This window comes from Schistosoma mansoni (assembly GCF_000237925.1).
Source record: "Schistosoma mansoni, WGS project CABG00000000 data, supercontig 0126, strain Puerto Rico, whole genome shotgun sequence".
Lineage (NCBI taxonomy): Eukaryota > Metazoa > Platyhelminthes > Trematoda > Strigeidida > Schistosomatidae > Schistosoma > Schistosoma mansoni.
In genome coordinates this window covers 160,654-184,655 of record NW_017386035.1, presented here as the reverse complement: position 1 = coordinate 184,655, position 24,002 = coordinate 160,654, and the positions used below count along the sequence as shown (strand labels likewise).

The 24,002-nt window shown below is 31.3% G+C and overlaps 1 protein-coding gene across 1 annotated transcript; it reads left to right on the top strand.

Moving 5' to 3' along the window:
* Window positions 1–840: 840 nt before the first annotated feature.
* Window positions 841–22,879, top strand: Smp_130530 (hypothetical protein; the record flags this gene model as incomplete). Its single annotated transcript, XM_018789975.1, has 4 exons — window positions 841–1,015; window positions 16,893–17,011; window positions 17,542–17,738; window positions 21,667–22,879. The coding sequence occupies 4 exons, from the start codon at window positions 841–843 to the stop codon at window positions 21,725–21,727; spliced, it is 552 nt and encodes a 183-aa protein (XP_018646384.1). The 3' UTR covers window positions 21,728–22,879.
* Between the last annotated feature and the right edge of the window lie 1,123 nt (window positions 22,880–24,002).

Here is a 24,002-nt window from a genome sequence, read left to right as displayed (position 1 = left end):
TGGGGGTCAATGATACCACGCTGTTGCTCGAACAGAAGTAGGTAAATCGGTGTTCGAACCTGAGACTGAAAGTCGAACTACTAAATCACCTCTCCTTTGTCAAAATGTAAGATACATGGATGTCATAAAATGGAGATTTACAGTTCTGCTGAGAAAGATGACCATATAGATTTCACCAAATATATGAAGTATGATTTATTAGTGTGCATATGTTTTGTTTGTTACATTCGACTGTCTACTTGAATTAATGAATTAATCAATTTCGTAAACAACAGTAATGCCACGAGAAGGCAGTGAGTATGACTTCCCTGGCAGAGGCTATATATTTGCTGGCCATGTGAAAGCATTTCGAGAGAGAGGGGGGGCGGACTCTCCCCACTGTTGGCCGTATTAGGGCATCTGGGGGCTTACCTACTTTTTTACTTACCTACTTTTTCGAAGTCAAAATAAAAAGCAACACAACTTATATTTTTTGACAGGCCACTTTCTAATAGCCTATGTTTCTTAACAAACAACGAAGATAGGTAGTAGGATATTTAAATGTTGAAAGTATCTGCTGTGTAAGTGCTAATGTTTCCGGAACCAAGTCTTAAAAGTGAACTCAAGTGAACTGAGGATACATTGTTAATTCTTGAGGCATTTAGTGGATGTAAAGAAAAATGACAAGACAGTTCACCAAGTACGTTACAATTTTGCGTTTTAAGCTACAAACCATACTTACTGTGCGCAGAATATTGAGAAATTTAGTTGGTGAAACTAGTAAAGTTCATTAATCACGTAAGACTTCTTGTGTCACTTTTTATATATATATATATATACTACTTGTATTCTTCTGCAGTGATGAGTATATGGAGTGTTTTGAATAATATTTTTTGCCAATTTACTGACATTTTTTCATTCCTTGCTACAGACCTCCACCAAGAATTGGCCATAACTCGCCGTCAACCTGAACTGGGTACTTCACCAGAAGTATGTAATGGAGGCAATACCATCCCTTCCAAAAGTTTGAATAAAAGTAAGTGAAATAACTTCCTAGCATCTTAATATATATGCATATGTTGTATTACGGTATGTTAGTTATCTTTCTAAGTATTATTTTGCCTAGCATGGTATTACCTCGCCGTACACTTTGAAAGCAGTGATTTTTAAACCCTAAATGCGTTAACAAAGGTATAGATAATTTATGACATATCAAGCTACTGTATCGACATACGATATTATTCTTTTTGAGTGAGTTTAATCATAACGTTCTGTTTAGTTTTTCATCGATGGGATTTAGTCTATAGGCTAAAAAGTCATTACATCGTCTAGATAATATCTGGTTATTTTGTGAAGGATAATTGACTAGAACTGTATCAACTAAAAGACCATTATAATTATAGTTTCACTAGATGACTAAGGTATTCGGTAATTTTGTTAGTTTTGTACTTCATATGAGTAACTTTCAATAAGATTCTATTCCATAATTATTGTTTCCCAGATTGGATTACGATTTTATGGTAATTGTTTTAAGTGTTCAGTGCAAATAAAACAGGCCCTACGTTCCTTATAGATTTTATTATTTTTCTCATTTTTGAATTGTCATTTTATCTGAGCTTTACATGAAATCTCTGCGTTCATATTTACCAAGTAGGTAGTAAACAAAACAAAAACACAACCAAACATTTTTAAGATGGTTCATCAATATTTCGTACTTTTTACGGAAGATTGTTTATATTCAAATGTCTTCTCTCTTATAAACCGAAAGTGTATTTATTATTCAGTCTTTATCCGATTTGGGTAGTTCAGTGAAATTAGCAGAAACCTTATGACGTTATTTTCGTTCATTAACTCATTTTCGGGGTTGATTTTCTTTGTATTTGTTCCCATGTTTACAGTCATAGAAACTTTATATATTCACTTTCTGATAAACAGATTGGGGTAGTTTTCTAACTGACATTCTACAAAAACATGATCGAAGTATTTGGTTGTCACAAGCGTTAGATAATTTTAAAATAAATTTGTGTAATTTTTAGTGGGTTGTTGAGGTCCGCGAGATAATCACTAGGATTGGTAGTTGGAGACTAGGTACAGATTCATTGATCGTTTATCTACCTTTCGATCTTCTAGTATTCCTTCATAAATACCTTTCCACTCTGTTTGTTTCGAACTATATTCTGAGTATGTAATCTACCTTTTTATCGTTACTACCACGTTATCTCATTCTCTTCTGCTATTCATGATGCTGACTTTATCTTGCTGTGCTAATGTGGTATGGCAAATTAGGCCAACTCAAAGCTGTGCTAGGCTCTAAGTTGATGACTGACTTGCTGATTTTATTATCCATTTAATATAATGATTGATTAAAATTTGACTGTGATGCCCGACGACGACAGAGCTGGTAAGATGATTGGTCATGGAGATTAAAGACTGATAAGTAAAATTATTTTTCATTGATTATATTTGAAAGATGATTTACCATAGGGTTTCCATTATTATAAACTTCTAGGTAAGTTCGTGATACATAATTACTCTAAGTTGTTAGATATTCTGAGTTTTTGTTATTAACTTCACTGTTTTTCTGTCTTATTCTCATTTGGCTGGAATATCATTTTCCGTGTGAGATGTACATAGGTATTATATATAGTTACTGTGATTAAAATAGTTTCAAACACATTATCACTTAGCATACTTTACTTGCCGAGCACTTTAACTATTTAAATCTCTCACTGTTTTTGTTTTCTTCCCTAGTTTTAAAATATCTTTCTAATTTACCTCAATAGATTGCTTCAAAACATGTTGATAGTGTTAACTAAGGATCTGCTGTTTCATAGATTAAATTCACCACTTCAGCCAGTTTAACTCTGCTAACGAAAACCAAGTAAAAAAGTGGCCTTTCCAATTAGTATATAACCTTGGGAATTCATCATGGCATTTTGTTGAACATGCTTAAGAATATACATTCATAAATCTGTCAGCTATACTGTAATATCTATATGCAGTTAGGCTGTTTATTTCCTTATGCAGTAATATTCTCGTAGTATGGGTAAAAGTGCTTTGAAATTATTTTTTTGTATGGAATTATATCAGCTGATGAGATTTGTGCGGCGCATATGTATCTGGTGTTTCCTTGTACCAATATTTATGTGTTTAAATAAATAAATATATCAGCTGAAGAACTGTTAGACACCCAGGAGCATTCAGTAAATGATTCGTCCTAGTTTGTAACTTCTTAATGATGCACGTCCACGACTCCATACAGGATCAAGTACAGGATACTCAGATGCAGTTCCAAAGAAGATCACTGAGTTGGAACTAGATGGTACGTTTCTCCGACTTCAGTTAATCAGTAAAAACACTGATTATTCGATAAAATTGGTAATAAATTTATCGATCTCGACATTGTTAAACTCCACTGATCACGACTGTTGACTAGGACTTCTGAAATTCACCTCAAATCCATTTGCTGAATTGTTCCTTAGTTGATTGATTTATTGATATTAATTCAATACGAATACAGTTTCTGCCACTAATACCAACTGAGAAGACATTGGAAACCAACACTTTTACTCTACTAAACAATTGAAATATCTTTATTTGGTTCTGTTTGGGTGTATTTGAATTTCTGTTATTTATGTACTTATAATAATCATTTTTAATAGTAAATGCTAGATGATTAATTCTTATTGCGTTATCTCGTCTTAAAAATGACTGACAATATGGCACGTATCACTTTAAACGTATTGGTCCTTTTGCGATATATATATATATATATTAAAAGACTAATATTTGAACGAAGAATATTCTTTTCGATAAATTCTCTTCAGGTTCTACAATTATATATCCAAATTAATAATCCGAAAAATTGGCCAGGTTAAAGGCAAAGTACATAGTTTAATGCATGTAAATTTAGGATTGTCAAATCAAATAGTTAATGTTGATATGACTCATAGAATGTTAACTTGAATCTGTATATACGTTTTACGTATATACAGATTCAAGTTAACATTCTATGAGTCATATCAACATTAACTATTTGATTTGACAATCCTAAATTTACATGCATTAAACTATGTACTTTGCCTTTAACCTGGCCAATTTTTCGGATTATTAATTTGGATATATAATTGTAGAACCTGAAGAGAATTTATCGAAAAGAATATTCTTCGTTCAAATATTAGTCTTTTAATATGATTGGGATTTTTAAACGATATATATATATATTACGATGCACAGAATGTTCACATTTTTTAATTGTTTTCATCGTAAGACTAAAATATCTTAAGATCATTAATTAACTGGTACACTACTTACTGTCGGTAAAGACTCCCTTAAAAATGGTTAATAATAATTGTAAACCTGTTTAACTACTTCATTTTTTTTTATAAACAAAACGAGAAAATTGAAAGCGATTGATATTTATTTGTCATTACATCATATTAATCGTTATTATGTGCCTGAAAACAATCTGGTTAAATATTTTAATTAGCTTGTTTATCAATCACAAGTTTATGCATTCAACTGTCAGCTACACTGTATGAAAGTTAATCATACCAATTGGCGGCTTAAACCTAGTCAGGTAGAGCAGGGTTCGGACCTAATCTACCGGTTTAAAGGGTGAGTACTTCAGACTATTATAAGTCACCGCTTTACTAAATACATGATTTGATATCGTTTTATACTACACAAATTTACAATATTATTAAAATATGATGGTAATAAGTTGTAATTAAAATTTGTGTCCGGTGTTGTACGTTCATGCTTCATGAAGATTGTTACGTCGTATGTGCATCTCTAGCTTTGATTATGCTTCATATTTTACACCTCAATGACTATCATATCAGTTTGTGACGAAAATTATCTTTGAATTGCACAAGTCTCTTAACAAATCATTATATTAAAATTAATAGAAATAGTTTGTGAAAAAAGGAATGTACTTACCCATTGTCACAATTCATTTTGTTAGGTCATTACATTATACAGAACTGGTATAAATAATTAAGCTTAACTTCCGATTTAGTTTTTCAGTAAAGCGTTTTCTCCAGCAATGTGTAACTAAATTCTTCGTGATATGTAATATTAATAGTCAACTTAGTCAACTTAGTTACAACATATTTTCCCCTATTACGTACATATTTCTTTGGTTTAAGATGTTTTTTAAAGACGAGAAAAATAATTTAGATTGAGTATTTGTTTATCTCTCCTCTTTTTATCCTAATGGTAAAGCTATCGGATGTGCTGTTTCATCGAAATACTTTTACAGTTCCTTTTAGTCATTTCCACATTTTCAGGATGATTTGATCTTATTCAATGTAAAGGTTTGAATTAATCCATCGTTTTTAGTAATTCTATGCGGCCTTCGTTGAGCAAGACAGTTGGTGTAATTTATTTTATTTGTTTGAACACAAACATTCGTACAGGGGGCACCAAATTTATATGCTCTACACAGTAGCAATGGAATTGTGACGAAATAGAGAGTGTAAAATGCGTATAACAAAAAGAAAAACAGCAAGGAACTGAAATTAGTGTATGAGAGTGAAATACCAATAGTAATAATAATGGGAGAAACAGTTCATTTGGGAAAAACACAACCAGGAAAAATTCTTTTAGTTAAAGTTATGTTCACTTTTATAAAAACAGTAAAAAAAGTTACAGCGGGATCGCTACTGGCTTCTGTTCTGAGCCATGTCTGATGACGTCCCTATCCACTGTGTTGTACGATCTCTAGAATCCTAACCAGGGAATCTTGAAGGACCAACAAAAGCCAGTTCTGTACAGTTTTCTCTCAAGTCATGACTTCATATCATACACTGACTACCTCTCCTCTTTCCCCAACCAGTCCTATAGTCGGAAAATGATACATGATTAAGAATTATCTGGGACGAGATTCCTATTACATATCCAAGTCACTGAAGTTGATGTTTCGAGATAATGACACCAATTGAACTACCATCACCATACCTGAACACATGATTGTGAATCTCCACGTCACTAACATGGTGTTGCCCCTGAATGTCAGCAGTCCTTCGGAAACGACGATGATCGAACACAAAGAGTCATCTGATATCATCAACTCGGAGAGTCCAGGTCTCACAAGGATAGAGCAAAACTGACTCACCGATGTGCTGTAGATCCGACCTTTCACAGCTAGACTAACGTCGCGGACGCTCCAAAGATGGCCCACATTGGCATAAGCCTCTCTGGCTTTCACTGTATGTGAATTGATCTCATGACTCACGCCACCATCAGTACTTATGAAGCTACCCAGAAATACGAGATTCATTGCATCTATCTGCTTACTACCCAGATCGAGTTCCGGTTCAGGGTCCTGCCAGTCTTGTAAAAGTACTTTGCACTTGGAAGATTCAAAATACATGCCATACCTATGGATACTGGGTGTAAGAGGTCGAACTGACAACCATTCGGTGAGAACACTTTTGCGCTGTGCTTGTGAGACCTGGCTTCTCCGAATTGAGGGTACTAAGAGACTTTCTGTGTTTGGTCATCACTGTCTTCATAGTATTGCTGGTATCCAGCGGCTACGCCATATGAGAAATGTGGGGATTGAGCAACATGTGTTTGGTTACAGTGACAGTAGTTCAGTTGGTGTCATTATCTCGAAACATCAACTTCAGTGACTTGGATATGTAATAGGAATCTCGTCCCAGATAATTCTTAATCATGTATCATTTTCCGACTATAGGACTGGTTGGGGAAAGAGGAGAGGTAGTCAGTGTATGATATGAAGTCATGACTTGAGAGAAAACTGTACAGAACTGGCTTTTGTTGGTCCTTCAAGATTCCCTGGTTAGGATTCTAGAGATCGTACAACACAGTGGATAGGGACGTTATCAGACATAACAGTCATAGTGCGATTTCTTTTTACTTCATAAAAGTGAACGTAATTTCTTTAACTGAAAGAATCCTTTCTGTTTCTATTTTTGTTAACTGAACTACTTTTCACATTCTTTTTGCTTTTCTCTGATTTACTAATTTTTATTCAGTTTTGTTCTTTTTTATTGTACTCACTCTTTTTTCCCTATCTCTTCACGATCTAATTTTCTTATTGTATGGTGCATAGATCTTCTGATGCTCTTTTGTAAAAATATTTATGTATTTAAATAAACAAATACTACAGGTGGCCAGACTTTCTTAATAACATGTAGATGACATTCGTAAGGTAGGTGAGGAATCCATCTATTCACATAGTCTACATTTTACTCTCCTTACCATGCAACCTTGAGATATTTTATGATTTATATGATTTCCATTGGTATATCGTACTTTGTTGTGCTTATTTATTTTCAAGACGGTTGATAAAATCACTAGACCGTTTATATTATGACCTTTTTGAAAACTTAATGTCTAATCTGTGACTAGTTTTTGAGTGATAGCACTTTCTGTTTACTAGTTTTACTAGCCTCATTTAAACTGAACTTTGCTTGTTATAGACCGGTATTTATCCTCCCTTTGTATGGGTTAAGATTTCATGAGTCTTTGAAATGTATACTGTATGTGTATATATCTATTTGGGAATATATATATATATATATATATATATATATATATATATATATAAGGATTTGAATTATGTGAACTAGTTTTCATTCTTTTGCTTTCCAGGGCGCCTACGTTCCTGCTCTTATTGTACTACTGTATAATATCTGTATATTGATTATTGTTGCCTATTTACAGATTATTTTCTTTTTCTCGTATTCTTATAATATTCTTAACAATGTCGTTGAACTAGTGTGTTTACTGTTATTTTTTTTGTTTCATAGTGAATTCACTTATTTTCAACTGTTTTCATCCTTTTTTCTTTGAGAATTTCGCACACTTAATTTCTAACTTCGCTACTAATTATCTCTCTCCTTCTCTGTATATCAAACTAAAAATCACCTAGATGTGCAACTTGTTCTAAAACTTATTTTTAAGAGATTCTTCTCAGATTCTATTTTTTTAAACAAAATCGTATAATTCACTAAGTCAAGAAACTTTTGATAACAGGATAATGAAATGAGGAAATCGAAAAAAAACAACATAAAAACACGAATTTACATGTGTATGCAATTAATTTTACAATCAACTGTCTCATGTTGATCATATCTTCCATTACAACGTTTACACGCTTCATCACATGGTCTCTTTTTCTCTCTATCTCTCGAAAATTTTATTCATATTATGTACGATTTATGTAAATATTTTGCACTTTTCATACAGTTTTTATTCTAATCAGAATATATGCGTGTATATTTGCACAGTTATGTTGATTATATGTTCGTTTCTTTTCCTAATTTAATGTATGCTTATGTACCTGTATGTTTGTGTACATGGAAAAATCCTTTTGTTTATCCGTTAACTCTTCTGATTTGCTCGTTTTTGTTTCAAATAATGATGACATATTTGTATGCAATCATGTTTTGCTTAATACTGTTGCGTTCATCATTAAATAAATCAGTTAGTGTTTTGTTTCTTGTGCTTGTCACAAAATATTCTTCTTACCTTTCTATGTATATTAATTTTCTTTTGTTTCAATGAACAATAGTTTAATCCGAAAATCTGTATTTAGACATCAGTTTATCAAATTTATCTCTTAATAATGCGTGTGAATAACTGTGCTCAATTGTTTGTTGTAAAAAAAATGAAACTGTTTTGTTAAGGCAGCAGTGTAAATTCTCTTTCACCATATCACTTTTGGAAATGTCCACAAAACATCAAAGGGGATGAAATTTACGTCTGTGTTCACTTTTTGATGGTTTATTTATGTGGTTTTTCCCGGTTTGCTTTAACTATTATTGTTTTTGTACAGGTTAATTAATCTACTCTCTTTTTTTTCTGTGTATGAAAAAGAAATTATACATCAATTTTTACAGAAAAGTTATTTTCTTTCTTGGAAAAAATAATTTAGTTTGTACGCAATCAGAGTTTTCTTAACATTTGTTTATCAGTGATGTATAAATCGATGAAGTATAGACTAATGATGTAAATTTAATAATTAATGCATGTAATTATGTGTATACGTTGTTCTTTTGATTAAACCGTTAATCTTTGTCGGATAGCTTACATGTTTTATTGCTGACGGGTCGGTGATCCTACTTGCTGAACGGTTCATTTTGATATGTGTGTATGAATTAAATATCTTAAAAACAAATATTCAGCATTTATATAAATTTGACAACAACCCTATTAAAACTGGGCAAAACTTCCCCAGAATAAACAGGTTGTTTTCATGCCTGTGTGTATACATTACTTCATTATGCAGTGCTCTCAATAGCCTAACGATACGTTTTAAATAGGTATCTGACACCTATAATTTATTCAGTTTTAATTAAATTCGTTTAATACTACTTTATGACTATTTATTATTTTACTTCTGTATACATTTGTGTGTATATTAGTATTATTGTTTACTTTTTGACTTGTCCTTTGTCTCATAGTTTTGACCTGTCCACGTTTCCGTATCAAACCAGGTATTATTTTCAGCTCAAAATGACAGACTGAAAGTTTTTCTTATCATATTAAAGAGATTTTTTGAGCTTGTTAAATAATTATTGATAATATTTGACTATCCGTGTTAAGGGAGTTAACTTTGGATGTACATGACTACTTATCTGTTTGCTTATCTGTCTTCCCATATTATCAAATATTATAATCATCACACTATTTCCTCGTTATTTCTATGGTTGTCAGTTAAATTTGTGACATAAACAATCCTGGGAATTTTTTAGGAACAGAGATCTTTGTCTACTTTATATTGTTTCTTTTTTCCAGTTGTTTTTGTTAACCGTTTGTTTCATGCATGTATTTTAAAACTGCCTGTTCACTATGCTTTCATCATCATGCACCATATCTTCTATTTTCATACAATTTATTATGTTGTTTTTCACTTTGTACGAACTCTTCAAATTTTGTTAGTAATCAATCATTTCTTATCATGAAACTGATTATTTATTATCCATTAAATAATTGACCGAATCCACTTATGACGGGTTTCAATGGGAAGTCTTGGTACTGTATATCAACTAACTGCTCGACAATAGTTCGAATGTTCATGACTGTAAAAAAGGTTATGATGTTATATGATGAGCTTAGTAAGGATAAGGATATTAGTCATTATGACTATGTTAGTAAGTCAGAGGTTAAAATTTACTCATGTAGTGAACGAGAACCCAGGTGGGGAAGACGAGTTTGTTATTTAATACAAAATTACAGGGTGCTTTCACAAAATATGAAAACCATACATTAAATACATAATTTGCACATTTTCTCTTACAACCTTTATTGTTCCTTCACTCCTATTTGTATCTTGATTGCTTTCAGTTTCCTTCTTTTTATTCATTTCAATCTTCTCAACCTTCTACTTGCTGACATTCCACTTCTGACTGATGCTACATGCTACTTATATCTGCAAACATAAATAGCATACGCTACGATCTGGGCATCCTAGGCGACTACAATCAATATTAATGCCATGTAGTGAGTAATTAGTAGTATAAAATTTGAAAATACGATTAAGTGATAATTCTGTCATCATATTCTTAGTTGTTGTGTTTCTAGTATTTGTTTGTAACGACACAATTCATGTAATTTAACTGTAATGTAGTCGTCACCTGAACATGTCTTTATTTTCTATTCATTAACAAAATTGGAAGATATTAAACAGAATAAGGTTTTCATAGCTTAATCACAAGCTGATCTCAGCTAGACCACCACTGAAAACCCGTCTGCGAGCTATAAGTGTCACTCAATGTCGTAAATTGATTGGAGTTAGACACTAACAGCGTTGGATACCAACTCAGTGGTCTGGAGATTTAACTTTTGTGCGCGAAGCCCAAGGTCTTGGGTTCGATTGCCAGATACGGGATCATGGATACACACTGCTGAAATGTCCCATGCCAGGACGAATCGGCAGTCCAGTGCTTTCAAGTTTTCAATGGTTGTCTAGCTAAGATCATTGACATGTCACAGTGATTTGTCGAACTTAATTCACTAGAATTGGTTTTAATTCAATTTATCAATAGTATGTCATGTTGTTTGATGTTATTCAGAATATATTTGTGAGGGAATTCCTCATTGTCTATGCGCTTTGACTGTTCTAGCACTATCGGGCTAAATAAATCAGTTATTTCATTTTATTATTTCAAAATTTACTGTGTAAATGTGTTTAGAATACTTGCTTTTTAACGTTGGTTTTTATCGCTTATCTACCAGATTTCAGTAACAAAAGTGACATTTATCCATTTTTTATATGTACTCTAGTCTGATTATTTGTATAAATACCACTTCTGTTTAATTGCATAAACTAACGTCTTAACTAAAACCTACGATTGTCAATTGATTTTACTCTCATGTGACAGAAACCAAACATGTTATCGAGTTTTTATCAATAAACATAATTCCTATTTACGTTCAGGTGACACATCAAGGCAAAAACTATCCTCGTTTGACTACATGTTTTATACCTAATATTATTCATCTTATGCTATAGAAGTTTATTTCATTCTATTTTTGTTAGAATCCATCAGTTGAAGTAAAAGTGGTTAATAAAAGATAACAATTACGGTTATGAAATAATTTATTGTCACGTCTAACACTTATTAAGTTACAGTTAGCGTAAAGACACTTGAAAATTTTATTTACAAAAGTCAAATTAAAGTAGGTATTTACTTTTATATCTATTCATTGACCGTGAAGTAGATTGCACGCTACTGACTCGGTGGTATAGTTCAACTTTATCCTTATTTTATTCATGTTACATTAACTGTTGACCAAGTAATTCAGTATGTACGGTTGTGATTGTAAATTTTTGTCTTACCAATCACTGCGATTCCTCTGTTGCCAAGGCAAGGAGATCCGTACATTTTCATATGCAGTTACAAATAATAATAAATAATTTTGTTACAAATCAGGTACTATGCACGTGATTATAGTCTACACTTGACCGATCAATAAATTAAGGCCACAAGATTAGTCTGTGCACTTTTAAATGTCTGTACATTCACTAACCCATTCAAGGTCATCAAGATTATGACCACCTGATCAAGTAAAATATCATCTTAGCCAATAGTAATCATTGTGACTTTCCGAAGATCAACAACGTTTGTGTATAGTGTGTTTATGTTTTTATGTGTATGAGGTTCGTGTGAATTTTCTGTAGTGGAATAGCTATCTTAATTTATGAAATTCGGTAATCAAGTTTTCTTCAGTAATCATGTGTCTTTGTATGTGGATGTGTGTAAAATACCTCACTCGGAGAACTCACTTATCGACAAGGTTATGCAAAGACCAGTTATTTTTTATAAAGACACTGATATAATTCCTACTCTTCTGACAGCCTTGAGTATAAGTATGATAGAAAGGCATTTCTTCCCCTCTAGATCTAAAATGTTACTTCATAAGTGGTGTACATTAACATGTGATAAAGTTTTGAATATTTATCTTATATTAAAAGTCCTATAAGTCCTGATGTAAGAGTATAATATGTATTTGCCTGTGTATTAATTTTTTTTTATTTTTAAAATTTATCCCTGATTTTTATGCCCATTTGACTTGGATCGATGCATATATGTGCCCGGTCTTATGTTGTAGCTGACTGACTGACTGAGTTGAGAGAAAACTTATCTCTTAAGAAATAAAGAGAGATCATGCTGAAATTAAACAGTGTTTCATTTACTGAGTTCAAATAATGATAATATCAAAATCAGCTGATTACATATTTATATTTTATATCATTTTTGTGTCAAATTAAATAACAAAATTACATATTTTCTTTTATAATGATAATTATTAATTAATTAATTTACCTTTGTGTGTACGTATGTGTGTGTGTGTGTAGGTGTTCAATTGATTTTATTATAGTTCACTGATTTTTGCAAACAATAACATACTGAATAGTTTTAATTATAATAGAGTAATTCAATTTATGATTTGGTTTGTTCTCATTATTATTGTTTACATTTTTTTGTTAAAATAACTATGATTTTGTTTTTGATAATCAAACATTGTTTAAGGTTGGTATTTAGTGCCAGTGATGTGAATGACTAACTCTTCTTTACTATTTTTAGAGTGAGTGGTGGCTTAATGGTTAAAGCGTTCAACCTTCACCCACTGAGTCCTTGATTCGAACCCTGTTTCACCTATTTCAGTTTTAACAATTGGATATTATTACTAACCATTACACTTAAATTGTAAAGTAAAGTATTTGACAAGATCTAGTAAGAAATTATTGTCTGAAATATTAGAATCTACACTATTTGCTTTAGTGTTCCAAAGCATAGTTTACAGCTTAGTTCGTAAATATATTTCACCAATTTGTCTATTATGGAAATACATGTTAATTTCATTTACCTTCTTAGTATACTTAAACTTTGAAAATTGTTCCTAATATCGTATACAACATATATTCCTTTACTACTGTCATTACACTTTTTTATGCTTTGATTTTTTTTGTCAAGAGTAAGTCTAAGGATGACCTGATTGTGGAAGGGGACTAATTTGGGGATGAATAAAACAATAAAAATTCCATTGTTGTACTTTATAGTATTCAATAAGTGTAACACATGAATTTGCATGTTGTTTTCTATGTTGTAAGTGCATTTTATATTATTATATGGTTCCACGACATAATTATTGGGGACGTGAGAATTACGTATATATATTTCATATTGCTTGTTTGAATCAGGACTGCCATTGATCAGTCTCTTATTGGCATATGTGCATCCTGTGCGGATTGCTTCGATATTACCTTAAGTCACAAGCATTTTAAGCAAAGATGGATAGTGGCTAGCAGTGGAATCCAGGACTCACGTTTCATCCTACTTGGGATTACCAGCTAGATGCACCTGCATTCTAGAGTTGATGTTCACTCTGGGACCCGAACCTAGTACCGTTCGCTTCAGACGCCATCACATTATCCACTTAGTTACTGAGTCCAGGTAGCCACTAGCTTGTGCAATGGAGTGAACTTTAAATTCATTTTGTATTGACATTAAATAGGAATAATATATTTGTAGAATCTCAGCAAATGAATTTGTAGTAAATTCGCTGAGATTTTACAAATATATTATTCCTATTTAATGTCTTACATCAACTCGGCGCTCAAATACTGTGAAACTATTCGCTCTAATTTAGACGAGAGTTCTTATATTCATTTTGTATTGGTTGTTCGAATCTTCCCATTAATGTGTTCAGGACTGCAATCGATCAGTCTCTTATTGACATAAGTATTACTGGAATGTGGCTTAGTCATATGGTATCCAGTGTTTCAAACATGTTTTGGTAAATAATGTAAATCCGTTATGTTCAACACTACAAATAGGTGAGGTTTCTTAACTGGTTACAAATAAGTGGTTAGATATTCCATGTAGTATATCAATGATGTCTTACAGCATCAATTTCACTGTTTATTGTACTGTTTCAAATGATAGACAGAATAAATGTATAACAGTGTAATCGAATATGGTAATTCTATAAATACTTTCATTATCTTGCATAGATCAAAATAAGTATACCTTGAAATTTAATCTATAAAAATTCAATATTGTTTGTTGATCTGTATTTGATCCAATTTTTTATTAAATGTAAATTGAACTGAATAAGATGGCTTATTTTTTTTCTTCTAATTTCAATACAAGATACTATTTACAGGAATTTTATTTAAGTAAGACGTAACTTATGCCGATTACTTTCAATATCTTTTTCATATCTGAAAGCGTGTTTTCCCCCTTTTTCTATTTTTTTTTAATAATAATAATGATTTTGTTACTAATACCGCTACTACAACTATTGTTATAACCTTTAATCATAAATTTACATTAATTAACGTGCTAATATAAGTCTAACCAAATTGTATTCACAAAAGAGTCTGTATACAAATGGTTATTATTTTCCGATCAATCTAGATTATTTTTTGTTAACATTCAGTCATTTACATGTAACAGTTTTCTAATTATTCTTTTATATGTTATAAAGCGTAAGTTATGCTATCTTATCGAAATTATTATTATTATTATTTTAATGCTGCTTATTCTGTTCTCTTTTCTTGTTTAAGCGTTATATGTGGTAATTAAATTCCACTAAGGCTCTTTGATATTAAGCAACGAGATTAGTTCTATCCTCTTTTTCCGCTCCTGTTAACTAAAATGAAAAGTCCAAGATGCATAAAAGTTTTCCATGCTAGAGACATTGAAAGAATAAGGTGTTTATGAAGTGAAATGGCATGCTCGTATGAAATATGAACATAAAATAAACATGATACCATGTCACAGACGATTGGAAAAAATTAGTTTGTAATTCTCTCACTATTCAATGAAGACATGATTGTTAGGCTTGGTTCTTAGACTTCGAATCACCCCTTGAGTACTCATGGCTAATTATAAGAGCTTGTCATTTAAACTGACTAATTCAAGTAGTTCCCTTTATGTATATTTAATTTACCGTTTTTATTTAATTTCATAATGTATATCCTGTAATCAATAATTCCACTTTTGTTTGAAGCATATTTTACACATGTTAATCCGTCAGCATAGTATTCTTGCTAGTATGGTATATTGTCTAATAAAAACAAATCTGGGTTAACTAAAAAGTGACATTAGTCCATCAAACTATTGACTGTTGGTCTTAGACATGTTAAAAAAATACAGGCTATCTGGCTTGAGCCTGTCAGATGATTCTAATTTGTAGTTGGTGTTCTTAAAGATTATAACTAAAATCGATTTCACTGAGATAGCTTCATACGTTCTTTTTGAAGCGGTTTGAATGTAACATCTCTTTTTATTTTTCAATCCCTGACTAACTCTGTTTAATATGCTAATTTCTTAATTCCAATGAATAATACCTTGTGACCCTGACTTTCGTCTTGTTAATTTCTTGTCATTATGTTGTTACATCATGGTGTAGCATCACGCTTAAATCAGGTCCTAATGTTCCATAATTAAACGACTAGATTTATAGGTCGGTTCTTCAATCTTAAGATTATTCAAGTTACTGTGATCTTCATGGTATTCTGACATTGTCATTGTAGAAGCATCACTAGATATATATAGTCCATTTTTTTAAAGAAAATCGGCGATCATATTTATCTGATAGTTTATTATAGTTGTTATTGAATGACAGTTCTATTTTACCAAATGACATGATTCATAAATCCAACCATGATGCTAAAGCTCTGTCAAAATGAAATATGATATTCTTTAACTGGTTATAAATTTAATCATTGGCAAATATAATCGCCTTGTTCACACTAAGTTTTCAAGTTCTTTTTAATCATTTTACTACATTGTAAATCGGGTGATGTTTGAAATGTGAACTATTTGACTTACACTTATTAGAATCTTTATTTCTTTTCCATAAAACTTTGAAGGTCTTAGATTTGATCTCGTGTCAGGTCATAGGTGTGCAACACTAGTTGCGAATTCGGAATTAGAGTGTAATAGATATCTAATTCAGCCTAGTATTAAGTAGTGGAAGGTAGTTGACAGGGAACCCTGGACTTAGGTTTTGTGCTCTTTAGCATTCGTCAGCGAGGTATACCTGTAATTTTGAAAGAACTGATGCTACCTGGAGGATTCGGTTCTGCATCACACAGTCAGAGAAGTTAGTAATGAGCTATTCGTATCGCTATTGACCTGTAGTGCATGCGATATAGGGTCACTTAGACTAACGGCCACAGCACAACTCAGTTGATAGAATTCACTTAGCTCTAAGGGACTAGATATAGGCAGTGATCAGCCATTCGTAAGCTTACTTTGGTTTTCATGAGTACTTATATACAGTGCATGCTCATAAATGTTTTTGGCTTATTTAACTGTGTTCTCACTGGTTTATTCTTGAATTAATAATCTTTTACATTGTTATCCTGCATAATCACAATTCCATTGATGCATATTTTCTCTCTCATTACCTGTTTCATCTAGTCGATACAAAAGATTCTATGGTACAGACAGAAAACAGTTGCTTTTTTAATTCAATACTTACTCCATCTGTCAGATTATCTGCTTTAAATATGGTGAATAATGCTTTACAAAGAATAGGAGTAAGTTTGAAAGTTTACGATAAGCAATAACAAAATTAATTAATTTACAATTTTACTATCTGTATGTATACGTTCGTGTGTGTGTCTTTGTCTCTTTCTTTAGCTACGGATTCCGACATACAGGTGTATATACCTTAAGTTTTGCTATTCTTAAAGTAAAATGGAATAAATATTAATTGTTGTTGTTTGTCAAATTACATTATTTTGGAACAAATTAATTTAAAAACCAGAAAGCACTGAACAGCTGTTTAATTCTATTTATGAGGTTCCACAGCAGTGTGAATCCATGACCTCACCACTGCGGATCAAACCCAAGACTTTCGATATTGCACTCTAACACCCAACTTTTAGACTACTGAGCCGAAATCAAATAGTGTCTATGCCTGACTTCAACCATTTCACGATATTGTGTGGTCATCTATTGTCTGTGGTTCGTGTTATCAATAACATTCTGTAATCTCTGCAAACCTCTACTGATAATTTTAATAATTTGTTTTGACCTTTGTTCCTTTTCTTTCTTCTCTATATAGCAGTTAGAAATGAAATTGTCTATATTATATAAGACATACGGTCATCCTCCACTTTCAGCACCAGTATATAATGGTAATAGCGACAGTAATAACTGTAATATACACTCTCCATCATCTGATTTCGAATTGAAAAGATATAATTTAAAGTCACCACAAAGATTATCTAATCCAAGTTGGACAAATGGTCCTATTAAATTGTAAGTAGAGCTCATTGATTGGTTAATATATGCATATATAGTTATTACTTTCTCATTGGTTTACGCATACTGATGAACATTTTACAATTCAAAGAACCACAAATCTTTAGTGTTTCTCTATACTGTTAACTTTATACTATTGTTTGTACCATATTTTCGTATTTTATTTTATTGTCATTATTGATTTTCAAGTTTACATCTATGTTCTCGAATGCGATGAAAGTGTAACCTTTTCTTCAGTATTAACCTTAGACATAAATAAAAATAACTCTGTTTCAGGCAACAATAATATTTATTACGGATATGATATCCATAATCAAATTGATCGTGTCAGTCAGGTCATGGTAATCTATGACAGGGTTTCTTTCCATAAGGTTTCATCTTTTTTTACTACTTTCTCTTATGACTTGATATCTTGGTAAACGTATGCAGTAAGATGTTTGAGAGCTTTTTCAGGAGAATATATTATTTAACCCACTTTAATTCATAATTTATTAAACTTTATTTTGATATATCCCTAGTTTAGTTCAGTACATATTCTGAAATTTGATCGTTGCGTAGCAAACATGATAATTATGTAAAATAAGAAGGGTCATATGAGATGTATTGGGAATAATATATTTCTTGAGTATAAATCCATTAAATCAAACAGTAAAGGCAGGCAAAATCGATTATATTTGGCTTCTGACGTGTCGGTCAGATCAGACATGAGCGGTCCGGTGACTTTATTTCTAGAGTCATTTAGTACAGTGATCAGGTCCATAAACAACAGGCACATATGTATGATGAAGGTACATTCATAAACTTTAATAATTAATCCTGTGAGTACTTACCAACTAAATAATAAAATTAAAATAAATCTACCTCATAATTTATCCGCTTTTTAATCTGTTTACATGATGATAGATTTATGTAGAGTTATCGTAAAAGTGGTTTTTACATTCGCATCTAATATATAATATTTGAGAAACAATGTTTTGAATTGATTATTGACTCCATCCTTCGCAATAATTAACCATTTCCATACTTTCCCCTTTGTACTCCGAATCTTTCACTCAATTGTAGATATTCTGGAATAATTTCTATTATAAAATTATTTTGACTTAAGACTGTTGCCATATTGTAAACTTTCTTCCATCACGACTGATCGCCCTACGCTTGACACTTCCGTATCATGATGAAGTGATATTTTCTTCGTAGAAAACTTTAAATTTTTCATGTAAGTTAGCTTTCAATCAACTGAATCCCCTCCAATCATTTTTGTTATCGTTATAATCCGTTCGTAACGGGTAACATTATTCTTAGCTAGATTTTATACCATTCATTTACATTATGAAATGTTTCCAGACTTTTCTCACTTTGTCCATATTTTTCTTTAATTTACAATGTCTTAATTTTACAAATAGCCTTGTATGTTTGTGAAAGACTGTTAAGTCGTTAATAACGCGCGTATTACGAACAAACATCTGGGCTTGTATTGAAGTATTGCATCAAGATTCGTTTTCTTCATTAAACTACACTTGGCTCATTAATCTAAATACATGAATAAACTTATTCAGAGGCGTTTCTCCTATCTTAATCAATAAAAATAAATTGTGCCGTCGCTTTCCACATTCGATGTAAAGACTTAAGTTACAAAATGACTTGTCTTTTCTTTTTCCTACAGTGATATATTATCACCAGTAAAGGACAAGAATACACTGTCAAATAAGATTTTTTCACTGGAATACTCTTATTAAATATTTTATTAATTTCATTATAAGCTTATCTATAATAGTTTTCCTTAATTTAAGTGCTTGACAGTTATTTAATTCACTTTCATAACCGTTGTCTTGTGATTAAATCAAATAACGAATGTGTTTTCCCTCGAATCCATTTTATTTTACAAAGTGTTAACTTGTTATATGACTCTAGTGTGTTATGTATATCATAATCAGTATAGATTATTCTTTTCAAGAGGTTAATACATCTTACCTTAAAAATCAATACTAAAGGTATTATTGAACGAATTATAAGATCAAAACGTCTTCATAATAGTACTCTTTGATCTTATTGTCTTACAGTTGATTTCTATATTCTTTTAATAATTACTTTCCAAGATTTCTCTTAACCGATTAATTTAATTATATACTGTGTCGTTATATATATTGCACTTTGATTCTTTACATTTTTCATTATATTCTAATTTAATTAAACAATGAAAATCATTTGATGCTTTTGTCTATGGCATCACAGTTTGATTTTCTTTATATTAGGTGAATTAAAATTTAAAATAAAAAATAAATTTGATATTTCTTTGGAGATTTAGATGGTGTTTGGAGTTTATTTAACGAAATACTCGGTCTAAAAGGATGTTGTTTAAAGTAGCCTAACAGATAACGCTTTGGTTTGAAAGAAGTCTATTTAATTTTATACTCATTACTATAGGATGTTATAGTCTGTGATCTTATTCAGCTTCTATACATACAAACATTGCTAATGTTTTGACTAACCCTTTAATATACAAAATGACATCATCACTGGCCAGGATGTTTTATTGTAGGATGTCATATTAGTTTGCTTCGTTAATCTATATGAATTATTGATGTTTAATTTGTACATTTAAGTCTGGAATTTTCATCAACTTTTAAGATTATAACTTTTTTCTTTGATAGCTTGATAGCTCGTTTATTTAACGATTACTTGGTGACATTTATGTTACATAGCAGTTTACTCTGCATTACTTTATAGCTATTACGTTTAACACCCGACAATTATTTGATCGTTCACACATTACTTACAATTGATTGATTATTGAGTAGTTACCAGTGTCATATATGTCAAGTTTTTCTTAATGCTCCTCACTCCTCCTTAGTGATATTCATCGCCATTCCGTGGTGAATCTATTGTAAATACATCTTAGTCGCACACGAGGTCATTCATGGCCAGAATAGCTCAGCGCTTACGTCTCCAACTGTAAAGCTGAATTCAAATTAGGAAGGGAGAGCCAGTCCCCACAGATTACACCTTGGTGACGAGTACCAAACAGCACAAAACCAGGGTTTTCTGTCTACTACCTCTAATCACCAACTTACTTATACATATTCGAACTACGGAGTCGGTTATTTCAAGACTCATTTTTGAGTTAAGAAAGTGAGTGAGTTACTGAGTTAGTGAACTTTCTTAGATTAAAATGCTTATAGTGATATTTTAACCCACCGATTCATTGTTCTCAGTGATTCACCTTTCTTTTCTCGGAGTATATGTATAGATCTTAGGAGAATTCAGTTTTATCACAGGTACACATGTTACTAGTTTGTAAATCTATTTGTAATTATGTAGGAATTCGTAGAATATCGGTCTTGTTAACTATTTCGAAAGTTAAGGTAATTGGATAGGTTTCCTGCGTGCCACACCTTACACTGTTTTTTGAACCATCTTGGATGCCGCTCGATAATTGTTTACACATGAATAATTATTCATTGTTCACATTATTTTCGTCTCGTGCAATGGTGTAACAATATACGAAGTTTTAGCTAATAGACTATAAATTTCAAAACGTTTCTTAACATTCAGTACTACTACTTTGAACCCAAAAGTATGTTAAATACCTATCGCTAATAGACTCATGAAGTAATAGCTTGTAGTCGATTGCCTGGACTATCACTGGTTCATAGTGTTAAGTTGTTGATCTGTCACAGGTCATTGTTGGATCGTAATGTATAACCATCATAATTCAATCCCTGTCATATATAATTTCTTATTCTAGTAATACTTCAAATTCATCGCCCTCTTTTGAATATGACTTGTATATTGTTGTTGAACTTTGTATATTTTGATGTTATCATTATTACTGATAATTAAATTAATTATTGTGAAGAATTTATATTGTAGATCATATTAGACAGTTTATTATTATTGTTCTCCTTTTTTTCTTCTTTATCTTCAGAGATCCTCTTCCAACTGCTGAAAAATCATCTCGGGAAAATTCTATACATTTTGTTTATTGAAATTAATGTAAACTAAAAAAGATGTCAATTCATTTCATCTTTCTATACATCTTACCCCTGTTCTATGACTAAATATTATTTATGTAAAGACTGTGTTTCTTGTTGTATTTGTGAATAATCTTTATTTTGGATTAAGAAAAACGGTGCATTTCATCAATTTTTCACTTTTAACCCAGAATTTCTTCTTCTTCTTATTGTTATTATTATTATTGTAAAGTTTGTGAGGTGTTCTCCTAGAAAGACACAAATTTCTTTTAACACTCTGGAAAACTCTAATTACCACACTCATAAGATTCTACTTATTCTGATAAATCTTATACCGAATAACCTTTCTATTTCTGCATGAACCAAGGTGCTCGCGGTTGCCGTTCAGCTTTCATTTTGTTCCAGCTATTCCTCTTTGTGTTCTGTCTTTCTCCTTTTCTATTGTTCTGTAAAATTATCTTATGTAATGCATTATACTGAAGTCTATGGTATTTATTATCTCTGTCTATCTTTTCATGTATCTGTTTGTCCTATTCATTACTCTTTTTTTCAAAACATTATAAGGAGGCATTTTCCACTTAGTACATGTATATGTGTGTATGTATAAGGCCATTTATTGAATAGTACGATTAATGCCAGTTAAGTCACTTGTTAACAAATAAGAAGATATATATGATTTTCATATAAATTACTTTCATTCTCATCTGTATTTATCACATCATATAATTATATTCATTAGTTTTATTGCACTCACACATATATTATCACTGATGAAGAGATGTGGGGGTAATATATTCATCATTTTATTTTTATCATTCGTTTTATTCCTTGTATAGTTTGTCTTTTTTTTCTAAAGTTTGCTCCTTTTTCTGGTCATATCTACTTCATGTTCGCCCTCCTTTTTAGTTTTTATCATCCACTTTGTATTTTTTGTAACTATCAAATTGGAATTCATTTTACCTCCAAAACATATTAACATTATTATTATTATTACCATTTGTTTCTTCATTTAAAATATATTTCTTACTATTTTTCTTTCTTTTTGTCTACAATTGTACAATCTATCATTGATAAAATGTTAAATTGTTTTTTTAAAAAAGATTTATATTTATGGTGATCTAATTGTACCTACTCTAAAAATGGTTCAACATGACAGTCATTTCGAATAAAAAAAGGCTCAGTAATTCATAAGTAAAATGTACATTAATAGATATTATGATAACGAACCAAATAGTATATAATACAATGCTTTTTATCACTGTTGTTATTATTGTTATTGGGATACAATAGTAGAGTAGTAGATTTTCTGTTTTCTTTACTTCTTTCTTTAGTCTATTATATATACTATCATGTTAATAGATTAGTAACCACGCCTAGTTCAAGGGGAAAGAGGGTTGGTCATGTTTCAGTTCATTACAGTTATCCTCGTCGTGTACTGTATACGTGGAACCACTTCGTGTATTTTTGTATTATTATACTTAAGGTGTCACTGATGTCGTTAATTTTCTTTTTTGAAAATAAGAACTTTTAAATTTCAGAATATTCAAGCATTACCAATGCAAGATTATGAAGATGGAACTCACTAACTGGATATGTATCTTTAACTTTTGTCGTAATCAAGTAAACTAATTCAGTTTAAGCAGCTTCTCTTGGAAGTGTTTATCACTTTAGAATGAATAGATGCGTTACACAGTTTAGTATATATCTTTACATGATTGTCAAATTACATTTAAATCAGTAGTTATAAAAGAAACTTAAAACAATGTATATATAGTCTTATTATTAGTCTACTGACTAAATTTGTTAATTTTGACTTATTTAAGAGGTTCACAATTTAGAGTTAATTGTCATACGTTATTCCATTCGAAAGATAATTTTGCTTATTTCCACTATTGAACATCAAGTAAATTACAATTAAATTTTGTTCGTTTAGACATTCACCCCTGATGATCCTAAACAAAATATCTATCTAATATCAAGTTATAATTACTTTAAGCATAATATTGTATGCATTGATGTACGATATACATATAATATCAAAGAATTTCTCATCCGATCATTTTGTTGCATGTCGTTCGGTTATTTACAACGGGTCAGTGATAAGGATTCGTATATGGTGGGTTGAGTGATAAAGGATACAGCATATGCTTAGACAAACATACCTCAGCTAGTGGAAAAAAATTGAAGTTATAATCTGATGTAGGTTTGTTCTCTGAGCTGGATGATTTGGTCGTGGAGCTTTCATCGTCCTTCTGAACGACATCAGCACAAACTTCGGGTAGAAGTGAAG